The 23,923-nt window shown below is 40.0% G+C and overlaps 2 protein-coding genes across 3 annotated transcripts in view; one reads left to right on the top strand and one right to left on the bottom strand.

The window, feature by feature from the left end:
- TSTD2 (thiosulfate sulfurtransferase like domain containing 2) overlaps window positions 1-8,900 on the bottom strand; it is a 35,057-nt gene extending 26,157 nt beyond the window's left edge. For both annotated transcript variants that reach the window (XM_027859017.1, XM_027859019.1), the window contains exon 1: window positions 8,280-8,900. The gene's annotated coding sequence lies outside the window, so the exon portion shown is untranslated. The remainder of the gene's footprint in view (window positions 1-8,279) is intronic.
- A 144-nt stretch (window positions 8,901-9,044) lies between these two features.
- Window positions 9,045-23,923, top strand: part of NCBP1 (nuclear cap binding protein subunit 1) — a 58,095-nt gene continuing 43,216 nt past the window's right edge. The window contains exon 1 of the mRNA XM_027859006.1: window positions 9,045-9,139. Within this exon, the coding sequence (XP_027714807.1) occupies window positions 9,106-9,139 (34 nt within the window). The 5' untranslated portion in view covers window positions 9,045-9,105. The remainder of the gene's footprint in view (window positions 9,140-23,923) is intronic.

Genomic DNA, 23,923 nt, shown 5'->3' on the forward strand with positions numbered 1-23,923 from the left:
ACAGGTCCCTCATCACTGATCTAGAACCTCGAAAGAATTTGGGGAGAGTTTAAAAAAAAAAGCAAAACAAACAAAAAAAACTTCATTGGTGGGTAAGTAAAAGTTTATTGATGAATTCACGTTACTAAACATTTATCAGGCACTTGCTATGTATAAGATACTGTGCCAGGCAGCCTTCTTTAATTTCCTACTCTCGGCTTCTTATGCTTGCTTCCTTTGGGGAATAATAGTAACTAGCATTTATTCATCTCTCTCTCTCTCTCTCATACACACACACACACACAAGCTCACAGTATGTCAAGAGAGAATTTAAGTGATTTGCCCACAGTCACAAAGGTAGTAAGTGTCTGAGGAAGGATTTGAATTCAGGTCTTCCTGACTCTAAGTCCAGTGCTCTTTCTACTATTCCACCTAGGTAACACAAAGAATGGGCACCAATACTGAATGTTCTACCCAGACACAACATAATACACTAAGAAAATGGTGGGTTGAATTGCATTTTAAAGAGCTTAAAAGGACATCAAAATAGCTAAGTTGTATAAAACCTTTGCGGAATAGAATGATTATGGCAGCATATTGTTACATAGCACTCTTTTAAAACTTTTTAAAATAAAAAGCAACTTTTGTGCAAACACAGTAATAAATTAGAAGAGGATATTATCTTTTTCCCTGTAATTATATTTAAATATGATAGCCAATAAAATCAGATGTGTTTTTTTAAAATGTTGTATTAGTGGCATGGGTTACTTGGTAAACTACCATATCTACCCAAACTAAGCAATTTTAGTAAAGCTGAGATCTACATTAGACAATTCTGTCTTAATTTCAGATTCTGTGAAAAATGACAAGTGATCATCTTCCGACTTGAAGATGTGGTGAGAGGAAAATTTCCTATGCCTTTCTATGGTATTTAAAGATCATGCCAGGGGTTCAAGTTGAAAACTTGCATGTACACTTATCCGTTCCACATCACGAGGTTGGGACCCTTCCTTCCTACCTGAGAATTCTGAATTATTATGGTATTAAAAGATAAACTATGTTGCTGTTACACAATACTACAAATATATTTTATGCATTTCTGAGTTTCTAAGCTTTTTCTGTGTCATCTGCTGGGCTTCCCATTGCAGATTCCACAAAACTCCCCCAAAATCCCACTTAATCGCTCATTCTGAACCATGATATATAGAAACTGCAATGGGGAAAGTCACGATGCGGAAGGGATAACTACATATAAGGCAGAGCAAAGCACTTCCTGGCTGGTGATGTTTAGATGGGTGGAGACTGAAAAATAATAGGACAATGACCTCAAGATAATAACAAAGTGAAGTTCCATGAGTTTCTCTGTGGAAATCTATACCTTATATGTTAACAAAATGTCTTGAAGCAAGAGAAATTATTTTCTGAATGACTATGACAACAAGTTAGCTTAATTTGTATAGGTACAATAATTTACAAAGCATCATATCACCAGTTCAACATTTTAAAAACAGGTCAAATTTTAATTACAGAAGGAAGGAAAAGCAGAATTTGCCCTCTCAGGTACATTACTCTAGAACCATATTTTGTTATTTTTGCATTTACAAATACAATTTACAAATAACATTTGCTTTAAATTAAAATTTATTTTTAAAAGACTGTAACTCTTCCTTTTATACAGAGTATCAATAACCTTCCATTTTAACAAAGTTTAGATACAAAGCAATAGTTTTTATATTCTAAATTCACTTGAAAAACTGATATAATACTTGTAGAGTGTTTGTGTGAATAAAGCATTTTGTAAACAATAAAACACCATGTCAATGTGAGCTATTTAAACTCAGAAAGAAATCCAACCTGTAACTTTACTAAGCACCCTAGCATTCTATGTTTTTGTAAAACATATCAAACTTTACTACTGTATAGGTATTCAAATACCAGTAATCTGCATGAATTCCCCATTAAACAAATAACATTTTCAAAAGATTGACTGCTAAATAAACATAAACTTCTGAAGAGATTTGTTAAATGGGGGGGGGGAACCCATAGCTTTCCTTTATACTTTACAATTTGCAAAGTGCTTTTTCTCACAACAATCCTGTAAAATAGGTAAACTATCCTCATCTTACAGCTAAGGAAACTGAGGTCCAAAGAGGTTAAGTGACTTCTCCAAGGTCACAGAGCCAGGATGGCAAAGTCAAGATGTGAACACAGGCCTTGTTTTTAAATCTCGTGCTTCTCCCACCTCCCACCTTGCCAATTATAACACTGTCTCTATTAATAAAATGAATACATTCCAATAACATAATTTGTCAGAAACTTTGTTACCATCATCAAATCAGTTACTGAGTGCCTATTGCTGGGACCTAAAGAAGGACGTTATTTCAAGAATAGAATATGTACTTGAATAAATTAATTGAAAAATCAATCTATCTGAATAAATGAAAAATGGAAAGGATCATCCAGAAACTACTAGTTATCAATGCCATTATATCAACTTGATTGAAAGTGGTAACACTGTCCTGCACAGCATGCTTCCAAGCCAAGTGCCTGGTTATGTCTGCTAGTAGGGCTGAACAAAACGCCTTAATACATTTTGTCCAACTTGTTTTTTTCTCCTGTATTCTAATTTATTGTGTGCAGGTCTATTTATATGCATGCATACACACACAAATATATGCATACACATATAGGCACACACATACACAATACACACACATACACACATATGGAGAAAGAGGCAGAGTGAAGACTAGTGAACCATGCTCTTAAGCACCCACTGTGACATTGATATGTATCCATAGAACAAAATAATGACGAAGACATAGAGAGAACGTAATACTAAACACCTGTTGTGCTTGTAATCTATGTGATCTATATTTATGTACATAAATATGAGAGTCAGTGTAGTGTTATGGAAAGAGTCTTAGGATCAAAAGACCTGGGTCTGAATATTATTTGAGTTACCCAACCTCTTGAAGTCTCAGTTTCCTTATTTGTAAAATGAAGGAACCAGACTAAATGATCAAAAGATTACACAACAAAAGCTAGAAGTGATCTTTGTTGTTAGTCATTGCATTCACATCTGACTCTTAAGGAATCAATTTGGGGTTTTCTTAGCAAAGATACTGGAGTGGTCTGCCATTTCCTTCTCCAGCTCATTTTTCAAATGAGGAAACTGAGGCAAACAGGGTTAGGTGACTTGCCCAGGGTCACACAACTAGTAAGTGTCTAAGGACTGATTTGAACTCAAGTCTTCCTGACTCCAGGCCTAGCGCTTCATCCACTGTGCCACCTGTGACATTAGGGGCCGTATAGTCCAACCCCCTAATTTTACAGATGAGGAAACCTTAATACAGACAAGTTAAGTGACTTGCCCACAGCTACAGAGACAGTAAGTGGCAGGACTGAGATTTGAACACAGGTCCTCTGACTGCAAATCCAGCCTTCCTTCAATTAAATCAGAATCTCTAAGGTCTTTTCTAGCTCTAATGTCTATGATCCTGTATGATGTATATGAATAAATGAAAAAATATTTATTACCTTAGAACTGTGCTTAATATAATATACATTCAAAATATTTATCTATAACACAAAAATGATACTTACATGTTATTAGTTAGAATATGGACTGTAACCACAAGTGTATCACATTTTCCTTTTCTATATCTGTACCTTTTTAATTCCCTATGTCTAGAATATCCTCCAACCCCTAACCCCTTTTCTTCCATTGCTCTCTTATCACTCCTTCAAGGTCCAGTTCAAATGCCATCTCCTCCTTCACGCCTTATTTCCTAAGTGAGGAGTCTCTCCCTCTTCTGAGTTCTCAGCTTTCTGTATTCTTCTTATACAACTAACCTCATTCAATTTTTAAAAAACCAATTTCACATGAAAGAGTGCTGGCCTTGAGTCAAAGGACCTGGTTTCAAATCTTAGTAATCTTAGTCACTTACCCTCTCTGGCCTCTGTAAAATAAGGGGGTAGGAGGGCTAGATGCCCTCCAAAGTCTCTTCTACTTTTAAAACTATGATCCCGTGACTCCTAAAATTATATTTCTTCTAAAGAAAAATAGTATCTACTTACATAAAGACATGTATTCCTGAATACACATACACTGAAAGATAATTATTCCTCATCACTATCCTGTTTTAGAAACAGAGAGGACCTGGGCCTCAGAATTTCAATAGGCTTCTCAGGGCTTAGATTAGGGTTAATGGGCCACCATCACATCCTGTCTCCTCATTCACATACTCCCCTTATGCAAATTACTCTATGGGTAGCACTGAGTTTAGCTACAAGGCTAAGAAACCCCACTAATCCATAAAATCGACCACCTCTGACTCCCTGTTCATTCTTTACCAGCCAGCTCTCCCCAGTCTATTTTTCTGTTCAGTGACACAGGGCTAAAGCAAGATGAAGCACAAACTCTTTATGGCGGGGGACCTCTAGTGGCCCTCTCTAGGATGTGGGAGAGGGAAGGACAAGAATCACAGAATTTGAAAGTTGGAAGGACCCCTTACACTAACCAGTAAGTAGCAGGACCAAGATTTGAACCTGATCATTTAACTTCCAAATCCAGTAGAAGAGCCGAGACACAAAATGTGACAAGTAGGTTGACCCTACCACCTCTCCTCTGACCCTGGTAGAGGCAGCTCAGGACCCTGTGCCTGGAAGCCTCTAGAATAACTGTCCCCTTCCATCTCCAGGTCACTAATTATGCTTCCAGCCTGGTCCACCATTACCCATGGGAATAACCCTTGTGGAGATCTGACTGGGCAACTGCCTCTGGAGATGCTGCTGTCCTGCCTCTTCAGCAGTCATAGCTACTGAAGTCCCAGAAAAGAAAGTGCATGCCACCCAAAGTCCCTGGCACTGTTTAACATCAGAAATATATGGTTGTGTCAATGAAAATAAATCTAAAAAAGAAGCATTACTATTGCTTTTGCTACTGCACACTAAGAACCACAGAGCTTTTCCATCTGTCCTGGAGGTGTACTTTCCTAAAAGATGTTTCCACCTACTAAAATGTGAACTCTTTGAGAACAGAGACTATCTCACTTTTCTATTTCTATTACCAGAGCTTAGTATACGGTAAGCACTTACGACATGATCTCCTTCCTTGCTTCTCTTTCCCTTTCACCTTTACTGTCTTTCTGGGCTTTGCTATAACATTTCTATCTCTAAGAGAATGGGGGCAAGGATTTTACCAATTTGGAGACTGCAAGTGAGAGTAATCTGCCTCCCTTATCTTGCTCTAGGGACTTAGAGCATAGACTCCTTCAGCATACCCTGCAGCCAGTAGTGAAGCTGCTGTTTCTGCTTCTGCTCGAGAGGACACTGAAGCTTATAGTGTGCCTATAATACTAAGTGAGGAAGACTGTATATGGTACTCAGATTTTATATAAATTAGATTTAGGGAAAAAAATTACAGTCTACATTCAAATCACCACAGCATTTGCATATATATATATATATATATATATATATATATGCACATTCACACATACCTGCGTATGTACATTTATATGAAAGAGAAGCAATGTAGGGTAGTACATAAAATGGAGCAGTAGATAAAGTGAGCCTTGGATTTAGAGATAACTTTTTCTTAAGCATTGACTTTGACATATACAAGCTGTGGGACCCTAGGCAAGTCACTCAACCTCTCTACACTCAGTATGCTTATCCATAAAATAAAGGGACAGGATTGGAATTAGTGACATCTAAGGTCTATTTCAACCCTAAATCTATTATCTTACACCCTTAGCACACAAGAGGTGCTCAACAAATACTAAAATAATTACTATTAATATGTAATTATTAAAGTAATGCAAGGTTTCTCTAAAAATTAGTTTTAACTGCACACAATTCTCTCAGCTGTAAGCCAAAGAACAGGTCCCAATTTGTACTGCTAGAGGGAGTTTCCCCCTCTATAATCCCCTATACCAATGAAATTATAGGTCTGGTTTAAAAAAAAAAAGCTCCCAAAATCCAGTAGGATGAAATGTCTGAATTTCCTACGAGGATGTTAGCAGGACTTAAAGTAGTCCTTCAAGCTGCTTTTTGCACACACACACACACACACACACAAAAAGGAACAATTTGTTGGTGATGATGACAAAAGAGAGCTAAAACAGCATCTTCACTTCAAAACAAGAGGTTAGTAAAAAGCCTGTAATGGAAGTTTTACCTGAGAGGAAACAGGCCTGGTTGCTTACAGGCAAACCTGACAGAAAGAAGGGGAAGATAGACTGTTAGGGGGACGGGTCTGGGATCCACCTAGCTGGGAATCTTGGTGACCAGGAGGTCAAACTGAAGGGAGGTGGGAAAAAAAAACCAAGAGAGCTGGGCACTAACCAGCAAGGAACCAAAAGAGATTTTTTTAATAGGTCTTACTGAAGGGCCCAAAGGGGGAGGAACCTGGTGAAAAAGAGGGAGAGGGAAGCCTGCTTACTTGCCCTTAAATATGTACATGAAGCCAACCAGTCAGGGCTTCTCCAGAAATGAAGCCAATGTGGGGTCTAGTCTCAAGATTCAGGGACTGGGAGATCCCTGGCCAGGATTGTAGAATTTTATTTAACAAGCCTTGTCCCAGGTAATTTCTTTATCAAAGACAGGAGAGGCAGCATCAAGACCCAGTCACATCATCCAGAGCAAAGACAGAACAGCACTATCTGGACTACAGCAGGTACAGTACTTAATTTTGATATGATATCAAGGAATTTTTAAGACTAAGTCTATGCAGCGTGGTGCAACAGAAAGAACACTTTGGAGTCAATGGACCTGGATCCAAATCCAGCCCCTGCCACTTACTACTGGAACCTACGCCTATTTTCTCATCTGTAAAATAAGAGGGCTGGACAAAAAGATATCTGTGGTACTTTACAGCTCTAACCCTGTGATCCCACCCTACTCAAAATACTAAAATGGATCTGTAATTTCATCATTTTGGATATTTTCTTCAAGAATAAGTATCACAATTCATCCATGCCTACCCCAAGATATATGACTGTTGTTCATGTTGTTAATCATTCAGTTGTGCCCTACTCCTCGTAACCAATGGACTATATCGTCTACAGGGATTTCCTGATAAAAAAAACTTGAGTGGTTTACCATATCCTTCTCCAGTAGAAGGCAAACAAGTTAAGTGACTTGCCCAGGGTCACGTGGCTAATAAGTGTCTGAGGCCACATTTGAACTCAGGTCTTTCTGACTTCAGGCTCAGTGCTCTATCCACTGAGCCATCTAGGTGCCAGTTTTCACCCAACATATGCAATATTCTTCTTCTCTAGAATGCCGGAGAATACCAAAAGAGAGCACTCAGGCTATCCACCATTTGACGAGTCTTTTTTTTTTCTCTTGATGACATTCTCACTCCAGTTTTTTAAAGTTCATCGTTTGTTATAAGTTGCTGCTGGCTCACACATATCTTGGACTTTCCATTACCTTTTTTGTTCACAGTCATTTTAAATTCTTCAAAACTGTATGCCAGGTATCCCAGCCATATCACTATACCTGTTAAAATGATATTTAAGAAGATGGGGACTTTGTTAAGGTTCATTAAAGGGGTTTTACAAAGCTCTGAAGACTCTCCTATTTAATTCTGGGCCCAACTCACTGTCCATGTAGACTCTGTCCAAAGGATAAATGCTGTTGGGTGAGTTCTCTGTCCAACCGCACATCGTGCTCACTTGATTTTTCTTGGTTTAACAGCCAGGCTAAATGTCTTTAAGTGGTTAAGTCCGTCTTCCGGTGGACTTTTCTTGGGTTTGACCGAAAAACAAGAGCGCCTGGAAATCTCACCATCCATAGGGTCTCTGTGCTGGAGAAATCTCCCCTTGCTCTGCTTAAAATTATCCTAAGTGCACTTGCTTTCCCCCAAACCACCCGCCCATTCATATGGGCACATAAGGGGTGGACGGGAGGGAAGCATTGGGTTCAAACTCCAGTTTTGTTCCAGGACTTTTGGAAAAACTCAACAACCGCCCTCGCAGCCTCAGTTTGCTCCTCTGTAAAACAGGGTTTAATAATCCCCACCTTGCAATGAGTGGAAGGAGCAGATGGGCTTGGAGCAGTTTGCAAAGCTCCAGGCGGGATAGCGATGTCAGTTATTGTCATCAGGGGCAGGATTCCCGGCCCACGTGGGGTCGGAGACCCGGGTAATGCCAGGCGAGCACCTGGTCCTCGTGCCCCCGGGGTCCATCACCGGCCACGCGCACACACCCCGGGGGGCGGGGTGTCCAGGGGCAGTCAATGGGACACCGGGGAGGTCGACAGCAAAAGGAAAGGCTGAAAGAAGTACATACCTGCACTGCTCCAATCCTCTGCAGGGGCTTCCACCCGCGGACCCTTCTCTCCTAGCAACCACCGCAACACACAGTCCCCTGAGCCCCCTCCGAGGTCTCGTTTCTTCCCCCGACCAGTACTTTAGAGACGGTCCCTCAGTCCAGAAATCGTCTACGTCCAGTAAGCGCAAGGGCAGTCGGGAGAACCATCGAGTTGCACAGAAGGAGTAGCGACGCGAGGCCTAGAGCGTCAACGCCTCAGCTCGGGGCGGGTTAGGATCTCGCCGAGACTCCTTCCTACTCGACTCCCTTCCCATTTCCCCGCCTTTTCCTTAAGACGCACGCCAGCCCGGCCGGGACCGAGGCTTTAGGAATTGGCTTTCCCCGCTTACTTTTCTCCCGGAAGAAGACTGAGCGCGAGGAGCGTGAGGGTGGAAGGGGAGAGAGAGGGCAGCGGAAGCTCGCTCCGCGGCCTTGTTAGGTTGCCCCTTGGGCTCGCCCGCTTCAGGCTCCCCCAACCTCGTCCGGCGTCCTCACACACAACGCCACCCGCCCCTCCTCCCGAGACCCTTACGGGACGTCCCAGTGACGGTGGAAACGGGAGGTTCCCCTCCGCCCCCGCCTCGCTCGCGCGAGATCCAGCGTGCGTGTGCGTCTGCGCTGCGGCCGGCCGCGGCTCTCCGCGTCGCTCCGAGCCCTCGCTGCGCCGCCTAGCCGGCCCCTCCATCGCCGCTTCCGCCTCTCCCCGACGCGGTGAAGGGAACGGCGCGCAGTTTCTGCGATCGCCGGCGGCCGCGGAGGCGGGAGCAGGGCCGCGGAGGCGGAGGGCGCGCGGGCGGCCGACAGCATGTCGCGGCGGCGGCACAGCGACGAGAACGATGGTAAGTGAGCGGGCGAAGGCGGACCCGAGGCCGGGGCGGGCGGCTTGGACGCTCGGACCGAGCTGGCCCGCTCCGGGGCCCCGGCTCCGTGCCCGGCGCGCGGTGGGCACTTCGCGGGCAGCGGGTGGCGTAGTGGCTAGCGCTCCAGGCCTCGAGCCCGGGAGACCTGAGTTCCAGCGCGGCCTCAGACGCTTCCTCGCTGTGACGTAGGGCGAGTCAGTCACTGAACCCGCGTCTGCCTCAGTTTCCTCATCTGTAAATGGGGTAATAATAGCATCTACTTTTCAGAGTTCTAGTGAAGATCGAGTGCGAATATATGTAAAGCACTTTGCAAATCGTAAAGTGTTATGTAAATGTTAGCAATTATTAATACGTGCAAATTGATTAGAGAACCCACTGGGGATCGCTGTCTATCACTTCCCAGCACAGGTAACCTACCGAAGCCAGGACCTTTGTCTGCATCAGGTGATGTAGCAGTAGGGGTATGTTTGATTTTTAAGTTGTATTTCATCTTGTTCTTCTAAGTGGTCCAGTTGTCATTAATATTCTCTCAGAAACTCGGGCAGTTCTTTTTCGTAGAGCATTAGCCAAAGATGTGTGAAACTGGCTTTCCTCGGGTAGCATCATTAATTTAGATCAGAGTTTCTTAACCTTTTGTGTGAGTCATGGACTCCTTTTAGGGCATATGGACAGACCCCTTTTCAGATAATATCTTTAAAATACATGAAGTAAGATTTCCAAAAAAGCCAATTATCTGAAAAATGTAGTTATCAAAATATTTTTTAAAAAACAAGATGACTGACTAGCTTTAAGAGACCCTGCTATAGACAGAGCTGTCTTTCTTCAGGGAAATTGTCTTGTGGCCACTTAGAAATGATGGGCACAGGTTCACCGTGTGATAGTTGTCTTAGCCCACACTCTTTAAACATAATTCTGTAATCTTACTGATAGTCTCTGGAGGGAAAGCTGAATAGACCCAAAGGACAGGATACTGAGTGATTCTTCAAGGTAGGATTCCACATTCATGTTCAGAGAAATACTTGTTTATCTTATTATGAGGACTTATCGAAACTTCAGTGACAGAACTAGTCAGGTATCAAGTTTCTCATGAAAATGTAGAAATCTCAGAAAATATTTATATAATTATAACAATAATAATAGTGTTTAACAACTGAGGTTTATTTTTAAATGTGCATTTTGAAGTGCAGTACTATTCTGAGGGGACTAGTGGTTTACATTTTATTGGTTCAATTGAAAGAGCTTTGGAATCAGAGGACCTGGGTTAAAATCCTTCTGCTGCTTAGTACCTTTGTCACCTTTGGCAATTCACAATCTCCCTGGGCATCTTTTACCTGCCATGTAAAGTTAGGCGATTGTACTGAGGCCCCTACCAGCTCTTGCTCTGGAAATCTTTGAATATTTATTAAGGCTTGTTTTGTACCAGAGAGGCAGGATAAAGAACTGACCGCACAGTTTGGAAAGACCTGGGTTCAAGTCTTGTGTCTGACTGGTACTGGTTGTGTGATTCTGTCTCATTGCCTCAGGCAACCTTCTAAGACTTTTAAGTAGCTAAAAAAATTACTTGTCAGTTTTGGTTCAAGGAGAGAATTTTCCTTTTTGGAACCTCCCTGCATGGATGAAATTTTAGGTCTGAATTGGATAGGTGCTAGTTGTTGTGCTAGGTGCCTAGAAATAGAAAGATGAAGTATGATAATCTGACCTTCAGGAGTTTACAGTCTTTGTTGCCATACCTTTCTGTGCTCTGAAATAAATGTTTGATTATTCTCTTTATCTAAGACGTTGACAGTGAACTTATGTAACATTTTTTATTCATTTGAGCTAGAGATCTTCTCAGAATGAGCAAACTTAGAGATGTTCTGCAAACTATTCCATGTGTTTTTACTAAAATCCAACTCCTTGGGTTTTCAAAGGTTATGTCAGTGGAGGCCAACTGGAAACATTTTGAATATAGTCCCAGAGACGAGGACAAATCTAGGTAAATGGGGAGTCGCTCAGGTTGAACACTTCAAGGATTTTTCTGGCCACAACTGATTGAAACTGCTACAGTTTGGAAAGGGTTTAGTCTGTATTGGTGCAGAGAGGGCCTTTATCAGTAAAATCATGGATCTACTGAAATATGTTTCACATCTTCTACAAGTAACTAAGTGCACTAAATGTGTTTTTTTAAAAAATATGTAACATACACAGTAATTAAATTACATTGACATAAGAGTAATCATTATTTTTGTCTCTAGAGGAAACTTTAGTTTTTTACCCCTTTTTCAAGTTGATACTTTTCACAACCCAATTTTTAAAAAGATTTCCACAGAGATTTGAACATGAACAAAAATGTCCTAAATGTAAATATACAACTATAAACCTGTTATAACTTAACATAGCCAATATATACTGTAAATCATTCTCATGTTGATTAAAAAAAAGTTTTAAGCACCTACTAAGTGCAGGAAACTGCTCTTAGTTGGAAATACAGGGTTGAAAAATTACATAGCCCCTGTCCTCAATTAAATTTTTTTACTGAAGGAAAAGATACTGTTTACAGAGATACAGATAATACAAGGGTAGAGCATGATAGGAACAAAGGAAAGCTGGATACAAACTACTCTAGGAAAAAATTGAGAAGGAACAGAACACTTTTGTCTAGGGGGGATCAGAGAAGTCTTAATGAAGGGAGTGATATCTCAGTTGATCCTTGAAGGTAGAAATCGTCCCACTTTTGCCTTTGCATGTGCCAAGCCTCAGATATAGGTGGGATTAAGGGACAGGCTATCATAAGCAGAATGAAAAAAGTTCAGGAGTGCAAATGTGAAGAGAGATGAAAGGACTGAAGTTCATGGTCAGAGGGACAGAACCATATGATGTTTCTTTTACATGATACTTAGATCATACTCCTAATTTCTGTCTAATCAATACTAAATAGATTTCATCCACCTTGAGTTAAATGCTTTTTGAATTTATAGCTTGACTATATAAGCCTTAGGAAGAATAGAGACTAGAGTTCTTTCAGTTAGTATGAGGGAGAGCATAATTTGTTTGAAAAAGATAATGATTAGTTTTGTTAAAGCCTTACACAGTAAAAGGCACTTTAGATTAACCTCTCCCTTCTCTTGAAACTCTTTTGTTTTCCAATTTTGTCTTAATATATCTTAATATTTGTCATTTATATCTTAGTAAATCTGACTAATGATAAAGTTTGCTAAGAACTGTTACAAGATGTAGTTAGTAGGATTCTTCTGTAGAGAACCTTTACGTTGTAACACTTTTTATTATGCAAGTTACTACTTTGGGAGCTATCACAGGTTCCTAGTGTTCTTAAAATGTATCATCTTTAATATTGCCATTGTTCTTAAGATATTTTATTGATACTTCCTTCTGCCTCAACTTGCAAGCCCAAGGTATTATTTGCTTCCTTTACCCCACCAGGTTTTCATTTCACCTCAGAGTTCCCTAGGATCTATAGCTAAAGATGCCATTACTTCTCAGCTCTGCTTTATCTTACAGTTTAGCTGGAGGAAATGTACATTTTACAGAGCAGTCCCAATCTACCTTTCCAGCCTTATGACAACATTACTCCTTTCCATAAACCCTGCAATCGAATATTGGCCTGCTTGTTATTCTACATACATGGCACTCCATCTCCTATTATACTAGTGCTTTATTTTCAGAATTGAAACAAAATGAGACACTTGTATAACATGTAGCAGTTAACAAAAGGAGTTTTACCCAGCCATACCAGAGAAAGGATATCCTGCAAGGAGACAGGATTTATTCACTTGGGTGCAGTTTCCTGGCTTCTATTTCAGCCATGTTGTTCTGTTGGTTCACAGCATGAGTGAGGAGGTACTGACCCCTTGGATTTTGGCATATTGTATTTAGGCCACCTTGCAACTATACAAATGCCCTTAGTCTTGAAGATGGTCTCAAAACCTTTTAAAGAAAACTAGCTTCTATGGCAGATACTACTCCTAGCATACTTCTATAGTATACATGTACTCCAAGAGGGCAGAGATTATTTCATGTCTTTGTATCTCTAATTCTAGCAGATTACAGGTTGCATAAACGTCTCACAAATGTTGATTGATTGAACATGAGTATGAGATGTCATATCACATTGTTGATATGATCCTTTGTGTTTGTAACTTATGTGTACATGTGATGATTGTGAGCCTTTTTCATGAGTGTATCTGATCCTGTAAGTTTATTTGAAGAAAAACTACCTTGTAGCACACAGCTTCCTTTTTCTGTAGGGTCTCAAGAGGGTTACTTTATGCTCTAAGACTCAGCAAAGCTTTTCTTCTGAGCACCAAATCAGTGGAATGCACTACACTTCTTCATGAATTAGCCAGCTGGGCAGTGCCTTAGGGAAGCAACTAGTAGAAGAGTATACGTAGGCAGGTAAGAGGGGGGCAGGATGCATGATGTGATTTGCTCAACATTATAACATTTTAGAGATGGCCTTGATTAGACCTGGAATTTATTAGCATATTGCTTTAAAGTTTACTAAGTGCTTTACATGTATAATTTTATTTGCTCCTCATAACAACCCTGAGAAGAAAGTACTATTATTAACTTCATTTACAGGTGAGGAAATGAGCACAGAATTTCAGTGACATTCCCAGGTTCACACTGCTAGTAAATGTCAGAGGCAGGATTTCAACTCAGGTCTTCATGACTCTAAGTACAGCACTCTTTATCTACTGTGCCACCTAGAAATAGATGCAGTTTAATTTCATCCTTATAAATGATGTGCCTGAAAGTTGATATTAGATTATAAATCATTAGGAAAAATTCTTTAAACTAATTTGCCTAATACTGTGCATGTAGTTGGAGAACTGTACCCTCCAAGTCCCCCACATACACATGAATGCATATAATTAATTTCTGTTTAGAGAGAGACTGCTTGTGTAGACTGATGGGGTCTAGAGAAGACAGTTTTATACCTCTGGGTAAGTTGGCTGCCTGAATGGAAGCAAGCAGCTCAACTCCCAACCTATTCTAGCAAAAAACTTAATATAGCACCAGACCAAATAATGGTAAAGAAATCCAATGAGAAACAAAAGTAATTTAATCCTCCCCAGAAGTACATAAAAAAGTCAGTCAACAGCCATTTGGAAAGGGCATATCAAAAAATGTAGCACTAACACAGGCAAAGAAGAAAGAAATCTCTCATCATGATCAGAAACCAGCCAGGGAGATCTGTAATCTTCATGGTTTGTTATCTAGAAGCAGGAAGAAAAGAGAGCTCCCGTGAGAAAGACCTGAAGTGGTCCAACACTCACAGTGTGCACCTTGGAGTGATGAGGAGAGACATTTACCAGTGACTAACCTCAGCCTAGAATACCTCCGGTCCAGGGGCTCCAAGATCCATAGTATTCTGTCCTGAGATTCTACAGAGGGTCCTGAAGCTCCAATCTGGAGTGGAAGGACCAACAAAAGGTAGGGGTGAAACAGTTTTTCAGTCCAGGATAACTTAGGAGGTCATCAGGAAAGGTCTGTCTCAGCAGGGTGGTGGTCAGACCTGGAGCCCACTGCAGACTGCACAGTGTAGGCCTTGGAAGCAGTTCAGCAGCAGCAGCAGCTTTGGGAGCCCTCAACCCACAAGTGGTAAGGAGAGATGGACAGTTGGTCAGAAGGAGATAACAGGGACCCTTTGCTGATACTGGGTGTAGGACTCTGTCATGTTTCCCATACACAGTTCTGGGTAGTAGTCCCAGAGCTAAAAAGATCACTAGCTTACTAGTGCATATAGCCACAAGGAGTGCAGGGGCCCTATTCACAAGGACCTTTCTTCCAGGATGAATGAGTGCTTGTGTTTGCTCACAGGCCAGGAAATCTCTCCTGAGATCATACCACCTTGGAAAGAAGTAGAAATCTACATGCCTCCAGAGTTAGCCCTGAAAACAATTGTAAGAAAGGCCTGAAGTTTGGGGCAGTTCCTCCTCAATCCCAGGAGCAGAGCCCAACTCTAACATAAAATTATACTGTCAAGAAATCGGCTGGGAAAATGAGCAAACAACAAAAGAACCTGACCATAGAAGGTTACTATGGTGACAAGGAAGATCAAGATACAAATCCAGAAAAGACAACCAGGTCAAAACAGCTACATGCAGGGGTTCAAAGAAAAATATCAATTGGTCACAGGCCCAAAAGAATTCCTGAAAGTGCTTTAACAAGATTTTAAAAATTAAGAGAGGTAAAAGAAAAATTGGGGAAAGAAATGAGAGTGATGCAAGAAAATTATGAAAAGAGAGTCAACAGCTTGGTGACAGAGGCAAAAAAAAATTGAAGAAAATAACACCTTAAAAAGCAGAATTGACCAAATGGTAAAAGATCGCAAAAATCCACTGAAGAGAACTCCTTAAAAAAGAAAATTGGCCACATGAAGAGATACAAAGATTCATTTAAGAAAAGAACTCTTCGAGAAGTAGAATTGGTGGGGGCAGTTAGGTGGCGCAGTGGACAGAGCACCGGCCTTGAAGTCAGGAGGACCTGAGTTCAAATCCAGCCTCAGACCAAACACTAGACACTAGCTGTGTGACCTTGGGCAAGTCACTTAACCCCAATTGCTTAAAAAAAAAGAAGTAGAATTGGTGAAGTCGTTCTTACCCTCCCTATTAACCTCTGAAAGCCCAGAAAATATTGCCCCAGGAAAAACCCTGGAACAGCTGAACCAGGAGAAAGATGGGGAGCAGCAGTCTAGTAGCCCAGGTAGCTTGAAGGATTAACAGGAAAGGTCCTTCTTGCCCTGGGGGAAGGGGAGCAGTACAGATCCAGAGGCATCCCAGCATGCTAGTGGAAAGCTCCACCTGAGCATGCCAGTAGGAGATCCTGAAACCCAGGTGGTGGAGCAGGCAAACACCAACACCAGAACCACTGAGTACCTCAGTGAGGGCACGGAAACCGGTGTGGAAACCAGCATGGAAAACCACTGGCTGCCTCGGCATTGTATAGCAACCACCAGCTCTCCCAGTGGCTCAGCAAAACTAAGGGAAGCAGCCCTCCAAGGGGCCCCAGGTAGATAAACATCCTGCAATATCCATCTGAAAGGAACTGAAGAAAGTGAAAGGAAGGAAAGGCCCCTGGTGAGCAGGAACTCTCCAGAGCTACACTACCTAATCCTACCCCTAAAGATTCCATTGTTGGCTGATTCCAGCCCAATACTAGGTAAGCTGCCAGTACCCTACAGTCTCCACAACTGCCAGCATTGGAGGTGCTAGCACACAAAGCCAGTGACCAGGCCCTGGGCTCCCAACACAAGAAGCTTGGGTCAGTGCCCTCTGCTCCCCAGCAGGAGAGTAAAAAGAAATGTACGATTGATTCTTATTATGGGAAGAGTGAAGATCAAAACAGAAATTCTGAAGAGGACAACGTTGTCAACAAACCCACATCTGGAACCTCAAAAGGGAATATGAACTGGTCTAAAGCCTAAAAAGCCTTCTTAGAAGAGCTCAAGAAGGATTTTAAAAGTCAAATGAGAGAGGAAGGAGAAAAAATGGGAAAAGAAATGAGAGATATGCGAGAGAGTCAATAGCTTGGAAAAGGAAGGACAAAAATTAACCATAGAAAACAAGTCCTTAAAAAGTACAACTGGCCAACTGGAAAAAAAATACACTGAAGAAAACAAATCCCTAAAAAATACAGTTGGCCAACTAGAAAAAAGGTACACTGAAGAAAACAAGTCCCTAAAAAGTACAATTGGCCAAATGGAGAAGGAGGTACAAAATCTAATAGAAGAAAATAATTTGTTAAAAATTAGAATTGGGCAAATGGAAGCCAATGACTCTATGAGAGAGCAAGAAGCAGTCAAACACAAACAAAAGAATGAAAAAATAGATGAAAATGTAAAATATCTCATTGGTAAAACAACCGGCCTAGAAAATTGATCCAGGAGAGACAATTTAAAAATTATTGGTCTACCTGAATGTCACGATGAAAAAAAGAGCCTGGACAGTATCTTTCAGGAAATCATAAAGGAAAACTGCCCTGAGATCCTAGAACCAGAGAGTAAAATGCCGTAGAAAGAATCCACTGATTGATCACCTCCTGAAAGAGATCCCAAATTGAAAACGCCAAGGAACATAATAGCCAAATTCCAAAATTACCAGATCAAAGAGAAAATACTGCAAGCAGCCAGAAAGAAGCAACTTAAATATCATGGAATCACAGTCAGGGTTACGTAGGACCTTGCAACTTCTACATTAAAAGTTTGTAGGGCATGGAATATATGATATTCCAAAAGGGAAAGGAGCTTGGATTACAACCAAGGATCAACTACCCAGCAAAAATAAGCATGATCTTTCAGGGGGAGGAGATGGATATTCAATGAAATAGGGGACTTCCAAACCTTCCTGATAAAAAGACCGGAGCTCAGCAGAAAATTTGATCTTCAAATACAGGCCTCAAGAAAGACATGAAAAGGTAAATGGGGCAGAACAACATGTATTGTTATTACACCATGTTAAAGGGGTATATATAAAGGAGGTGGGTATAAGTTGACTTAAGTGGGTTAAATGGATCCAAGTAAGTGGATTAATCTGATCTAAGAACTGAGAGAAAACTAAGTACTAAGTACTGTGAGGGACTGTCTGATGTTGGCAGCTACCAGGTTGAGTACTGTGGCAAGGGTAGGGTAGGATCTGGGTATTTTGGAAGTCGAGGCAGGGACTGTGGTAGGCAGAGTCGTGTGTACTGGGATGGGCTGGATACGGAGAAGCCATGAGACAATTGGGCAGTGCTATGAGATAAGCTGGGTGCAAGGAAGTAGCCGAGCCTGAGCTCCTGAGGCAAGGGGCGGTGCCACGTGGGAGTGGGATGGCAGAGGACTGAGTTCCCTCTGCTTAGTCCCCTCCCTATATGCAATGTCATCCCCAGATGCCTCTTGTGACCTTCCTGACTTCCGGGTCCCTTTGTGCAGCACTGACCCAGTCCCCTCCTGAGTCTGACTTCCTAGGTCACGTACTCTTGTCTATGTGTCAATCCCAGATGCCTCCTTCCTGTATCCAATCCTAGCCTCCTACGTCACTCCCTCCCCCCTTGGTGTGCTAAACTCAGACAGCCCTTTCCGGTATCTGACCCTACAATCATTGGCTAGTAGCGGGCTGGGGAGGAGGGGCTAAGTAGGTACTTAGGAACAAGCGTGGTCAGATCACACACGTGCGCTCTCCCCTGGCTCCTGCCCTGTTGCTCTGACCTTGCTGTTTGGGCTTGCTATGATGGTTTGCTGTGTTGGCCTCTGAATAAAGCTCTGGTGTTGGTGCCTCCCGATGGCTCGTCTCTTGTGTGGTGATCCGGCTCAGAACCGAAGACCCAGGTGTGGGAAAGACTCTGGTAGTGTACTTCTTTTAAGAGAAGTAGGTACTGGCACACGGCTGGCAGAAGGTCGGCGTGCGGCCCGTATAAAGTACTGAGAGAAAAGGAAAGGAGGAAGCAGACAAGGGTAAATTACATTACAGGAAAAGGCACAAAAACCTGTTACAACAGAGGGAAAGAAGGGAGGGAGATGAGCATTGTTTGAACCTTACTGTCATCAGATTTGGCTCAGGAAAGGAATAACTTAAATCAGTTAGGTACTAATATTGATAGACCTAACCCTTCTCAGCAATACAAGGATCTGAGACATCTCCAAAGGCCTCAGGATGGAAAGTGCTATCCACATCCAAAGAAAGAACTATGGAGGTTGAATACAGATCGAAACATGCTGTTTGCTGTTTTTTTTCTTGTGTTGTGTTTTGTTTACTCTTTCTGGTTCCTCCTGTTTGTTCTAATTCTTCCTTACAACATCACTAATGTGAAAATATGTTTAATGGGAATGTATATGTATAGCCTAAATCAGATTGCACACCGTCTTGGGGAGGGAAATGGGAAAGGAGGGGGAGAAAAATTTAAAACTCAAAAGCTTATGGAAGTGATTGTTGATAAATCAAAATAAGTTAATTAAAAAAAAAAGAAAAGAAAAGAAAAAAGTAGAATTGGCCAAAAGAAAAAAAGGCACAAAATCTCACTGAAGAAAATAATTTCTTAAAAATTAGAATTGGGCAAGTGGAAGCTAATGACCTTATGAGATATCAAGAAACAAAGTCAAAGAAATAAAAAAAAAGATAGAAGATAATATGAAATATCTCATTAGGGAAAAAAAAACTGACCTGGAAAATAGATTGAGGAGAGATAATTTAAGAATTATTGGACTACCTGAGAGCCATGGTCAAAAAAAAAGAGCCTAGATATCATATTTCAAGAAATTATCAAGGAAACTGCTCTGATATCCTAGAACCAGAGGGTAAAGTAAGTTGAAAGAATCCACTGCTCACCTCCTGAAAGAGATCCCAAAATGAAAACTCCCAGGGATTCAATAAGATTATAAAGAATTTACATTCTTACATGGAAAGATGATACTTATAACTCCTAAGAACTTTATCATTATTAAGAAAGAAGGAATACATAGACAGAAAACATGGGTGTAAATTGTATATGATGGGATGATTTTGAAAAAAGTTAAGGGCAGAGGAGAAGGATGGATGCACTGGGAGAAGAGGAAAGGGAGAGTTAGGATGGGGTAAATTCTCTCACATAAAAGAGGTGCAAAAGGGAAAAAAAAACTTTACAGTGGAGGACAAGATGGGGGTGGTGGCAGGTAACACTTGACACTCACTGTCATCAGAATTGGCTCTGAGGGAATAACATTCACACTTAGTTGGGTATAGAAATCTATCTTGCCCTACAGGGAAGGAGGAGGGGAAGAGCATAAAATGATAAGGGGAGGTGATAGAAGGGAGGGCAGATTGGGGGAGGTGGCGGTCAAAAGTAAAACAGACTTTTGAGAAGGGACAGAGTAAAAGGAAAGAGAATGATAAACAGGGGAAGAAATAGGATGGAGGGAAATGCAGTTGGTAGTTGGAATTGTGAATTGGATGAACCCACCCATAAAATGTAAGTGGATAGCAGAGTGGATTAAAAACCAGAATCTGACCATATATTGTTCACAAGAAACACACTTGAAACTGAGACACGAGCAAAAAGAGGCTGTAGCAGAATCTATTGTGCTTCAGCTGATGTAAAAAAAAAAAAAAAGCAGGTATAGCAATCCTGCTCACAAAGTAAAAGCAAAATTTGATCTAATTAAAAGATAAGCAGGAAAACTACATTTTGCTGAAAGATACCAGACAGTGAAGGAATATTGATACTAAACATATGTATACTAAATGGTTTAGCACCAAATTCCTATAGGAAAGGTTAAATGAGTTACAGGATTGGAAACAATCTAATTCTAAAGAGTAAGTGGGTCAAAAAACAAATCATAGGAAAAAATCAATGATTTCTTTAAAGAGAATGATATCAGTGAGACAAAATACCAGAATTTATGGGGGGCAGCTAAAGCAGTACTTAGAAGAAAATTTCTATTTCTAACCTCTTACATCAATAAAATAGAAAAAGAGTAGTTTAGTGAATTGGGCATGCAACTTTAAAAAAAAAAACTAGAAAAAGAAAAAATTAAAAATCCCCAATTAAGCACCAAATTGGAAATCCTGAAAAATCAAAGGAGAGATTAATAAAATTGAAAGTAAGAAAACCATAAATAAAACAAGGAGCTGGTTTTAATGGGGGGAGGGGGGCAACAAAATAGATAAATCACTTTAAAAAAAGGGAAATCAAATTACCAATATCAAAAATGAGAAGGGTGAATTCACCACCAATGAAGAGGAAATTAAAGCAAATTAAAGAAATTTTTAAAAATTAAAGCCCAGTTATATGCCAATAAATCTAACAATCTAAGTGAAATGGATGAATATTTACAAAGATATAAATTGCCCAGGGTAAGAGAAGAAGAAGTAGAATACTTAAATAGCCCCAACGTAGAAAAAGGAATTGGACAAGCCATCAATGAACTCCTTAAGAAAAAATCCCCAAGGTCAGATGGATTCAGAAATGAATTCCACCAAACATTTAAAGAACAATTAATTCCAATATGATGTAAACTCTTTGGAAAAAATAGTAAATAAAGAGTCCTAAATTCCTTTTGTGACACAAATAGGGTGCTGATACTTAAGCCAAGAAGAGCTAAAACAGAGAAAGAAAACTGTAGACCAATTTCCCTAATGAATATTGATGCAAAATTTTTGAATAAAATATTAGTGAGGAGGTTACAGCAATATATCGCAAAGATATGTTACTCACTATGAAGAAGTGGGATTTATGCCAGGAATGCAGGGCTGGTTCAATATTAGGAAAACTGTTAGCTTAATTGACCATATCAATAACAAAAACAGCAAAAATCATGATTATCTCAATAGATGCAGAAAAAGCTTTTGCAAGATACAACACTCATTCTTATTAAGAGCTCTGGAAAGCATAGGAACAAATGGAGCTTTCCTTAAAATGATAAGTAGTATCTATCAGTAAGCATTATCTGTAATGGGAATAAACTAGAAGTTTTCCCAATAAAATCAGGAGTGAAGCAAGGATGCCCATTATCACCTCTGTTATTCACTATTGTACTAGAAATGCTGGTATAGCAATAAGAAAAGAAAAAAATTAAAGGAATTAGAATAGGCATTGAGGAAATAAAACCATCGTTCCTTGTAGATGATATATGATGGTATAATTAGAAGAGGCTAGGGAAGCAATTTAAAAACTAGTTGAAATAATTAAGAACTTCAGAAAAGTTGCAAGATATAAAATAAACCCACATTAAGTCATCGGCATTTTTATATATTACCAGCAAAGTCTAGCAGCAAGAGATTGAAAGATAAATTTCATTTACAATAACTGAAGACAATATAAAATACTACAAAGACAAACCCAGGAACTATATGAACACAATTACAAAATACTTCATACAAATAAGGTCAGATCTAAACAACTGGAGAAATATTAATTGTTCATGGGTAAGCCAAGCCAGTATAATAAAACAGACAATTAATTTACTTACTTAGTCCCATTCCAATCAAACTACCAAAAGATTGTTTTATAGAGCTAGAAAAAATAATAACAATTCATCTGGAAGAACAAAAGGTCAAAAATAGCAAGGGAACCAATGAAAAAAAAAGTGAGGGAAGGTGGTCCAGTTAGTTGTACCATTAAAACAGTCTAGTAGTGGCAAAGAAATAGAGTGGTGGACCAGTAGAATAGGTTAGATACACATTACACAGTAGTAAATAACCATAGTAATCTAGTGCCAAGATTAGAAGGAAAGCAGAGAACTGGAGAATAAATTTTAAAGCAAGTTTCTCTGATAATGGCCTCATTTTTCAAAAATGTAGAGAACTAAGTCAAATCTATAAGAATACAACTCAGTCCCCAATTAATAAATGGTCAAAGGATGTGAACAAGTAGTTTTCAGAAGAAATCAGAGCTATCTATAGTCATATGAAAAAATTGTTTAAATCACTATTGATTAGAGAAATGCACATTAAAACAACTCTGAGGTACTACCTCACACCTGTCAGATTGGCTAATATGACAGAAAAGGGAAACGACAAATGTTGAAGGAGCTGTGGAAAAATTGGGACACTAATACACTATTGGTGGAGTTGTGAACTGATTCAGCCGTTCTGGAGAGCAATTTGGAACTGTGCCCAAAGGGCAATACTGTGCATACTATTTGACCCAGTAATAGCACTACCAGGTCTGTATCTCAGAGAGATTTAAAATAAAAAGGAAAAGGACCTACTTATACAAAAATATTTATAGCAACTTTTTGTGGTGCCAAAAAATTGGAAATTGGGAGGATGCCCATAAATTGGGAAATGGCTAAACAAGTTGTAGTCTATGGTTGTGATGGAATACTATTGTGCTATAAGAAATGATGAGCACGGTCCTTTCAGAAAAACCTAGAAAGTGTTACATGAACTGATGCAAATTGAAGTGAGTAGAGCCAGGGGAATATTGTACACAGTAATAGCAATATTACCATGATGATCAATTGTGAATGGCTTAGCTATTCTCAGCAATACAGTGATGCAAGACAATTCTGTAGGACTTATGATGAAAAATACTATCCATCTCAGAGTCTGAATGCTAATCAAAGCATACTTTTAAATTTTTCTTTTTTTGTGTGTGTTGGTTTTCTTTTGCAACATGGTCAATAGGGAAATATTTTGTGTGACTAATCTATTAAATTTCTTGCCTTCTCAAGGGCAGGAGGGAGGGAGAGAATTTAGAACTCAAAAATTTTTTTAAATTATGTTAAAATTGTTTTTTGTGTTATTGGAAAAAATTAAGTATAAAAAAATTTGAAAACATTCATAATTTAGTGTAGAAACAATTCCAATTCAACAGAGAAAGAGAATAGGAATATAAAAGGGGAGTATAATTAAGGGGGGGAGTTAGTGTAGAAATACTTCAAATTCAGCAGGGAGAAAGATTGGGAAAGAAAGCGAGGGGGGGTGAATAGTTAAGAAAGGATAATACTGGGAAGTGAATAGTCACCAAGAAAACAAACTTCGGCTGGTTCAGGAGGAACTAAAAGGAAAAGAAAAGAACTGGAAGGTAAAGGAATGTGTCTCAATTGGGGAATGACTAAACAAATTAGGGTCTATAAATATATTGCACTGTAAGAAAATATATTATCAGAGAATCTTGGGAAAACTTGTGTGAAATGAAGCAGAGTGAAGTGGGCAGAATCACAAGAATGATTTATATAATAACAACAGCATTGTAAAGAAAAGTAACTTTGAAAAATCTGTAAACCAGACAATAACAAGGATGAACCATGATTCCAGAAGACCTGTGATAAAACATGTACCCACCTCCTTACACAGAAAGGAAATC

This window comes from Vombatus ursinus, unplaced genomic scaffold, assembly GCF_900497805.2.
Source record: "Vombatus ursinus unplaced genomic scaffold, bare-nosed wombat genome assembly UNPS02014158.1, whole genome shotgun sequence".
Lineage (NCBI taxonomy): Eukaryota > Metazoa > Chordata > Mammalia > Diprotodontia > Vombatidae > Vombatus > Vombatus ursinus.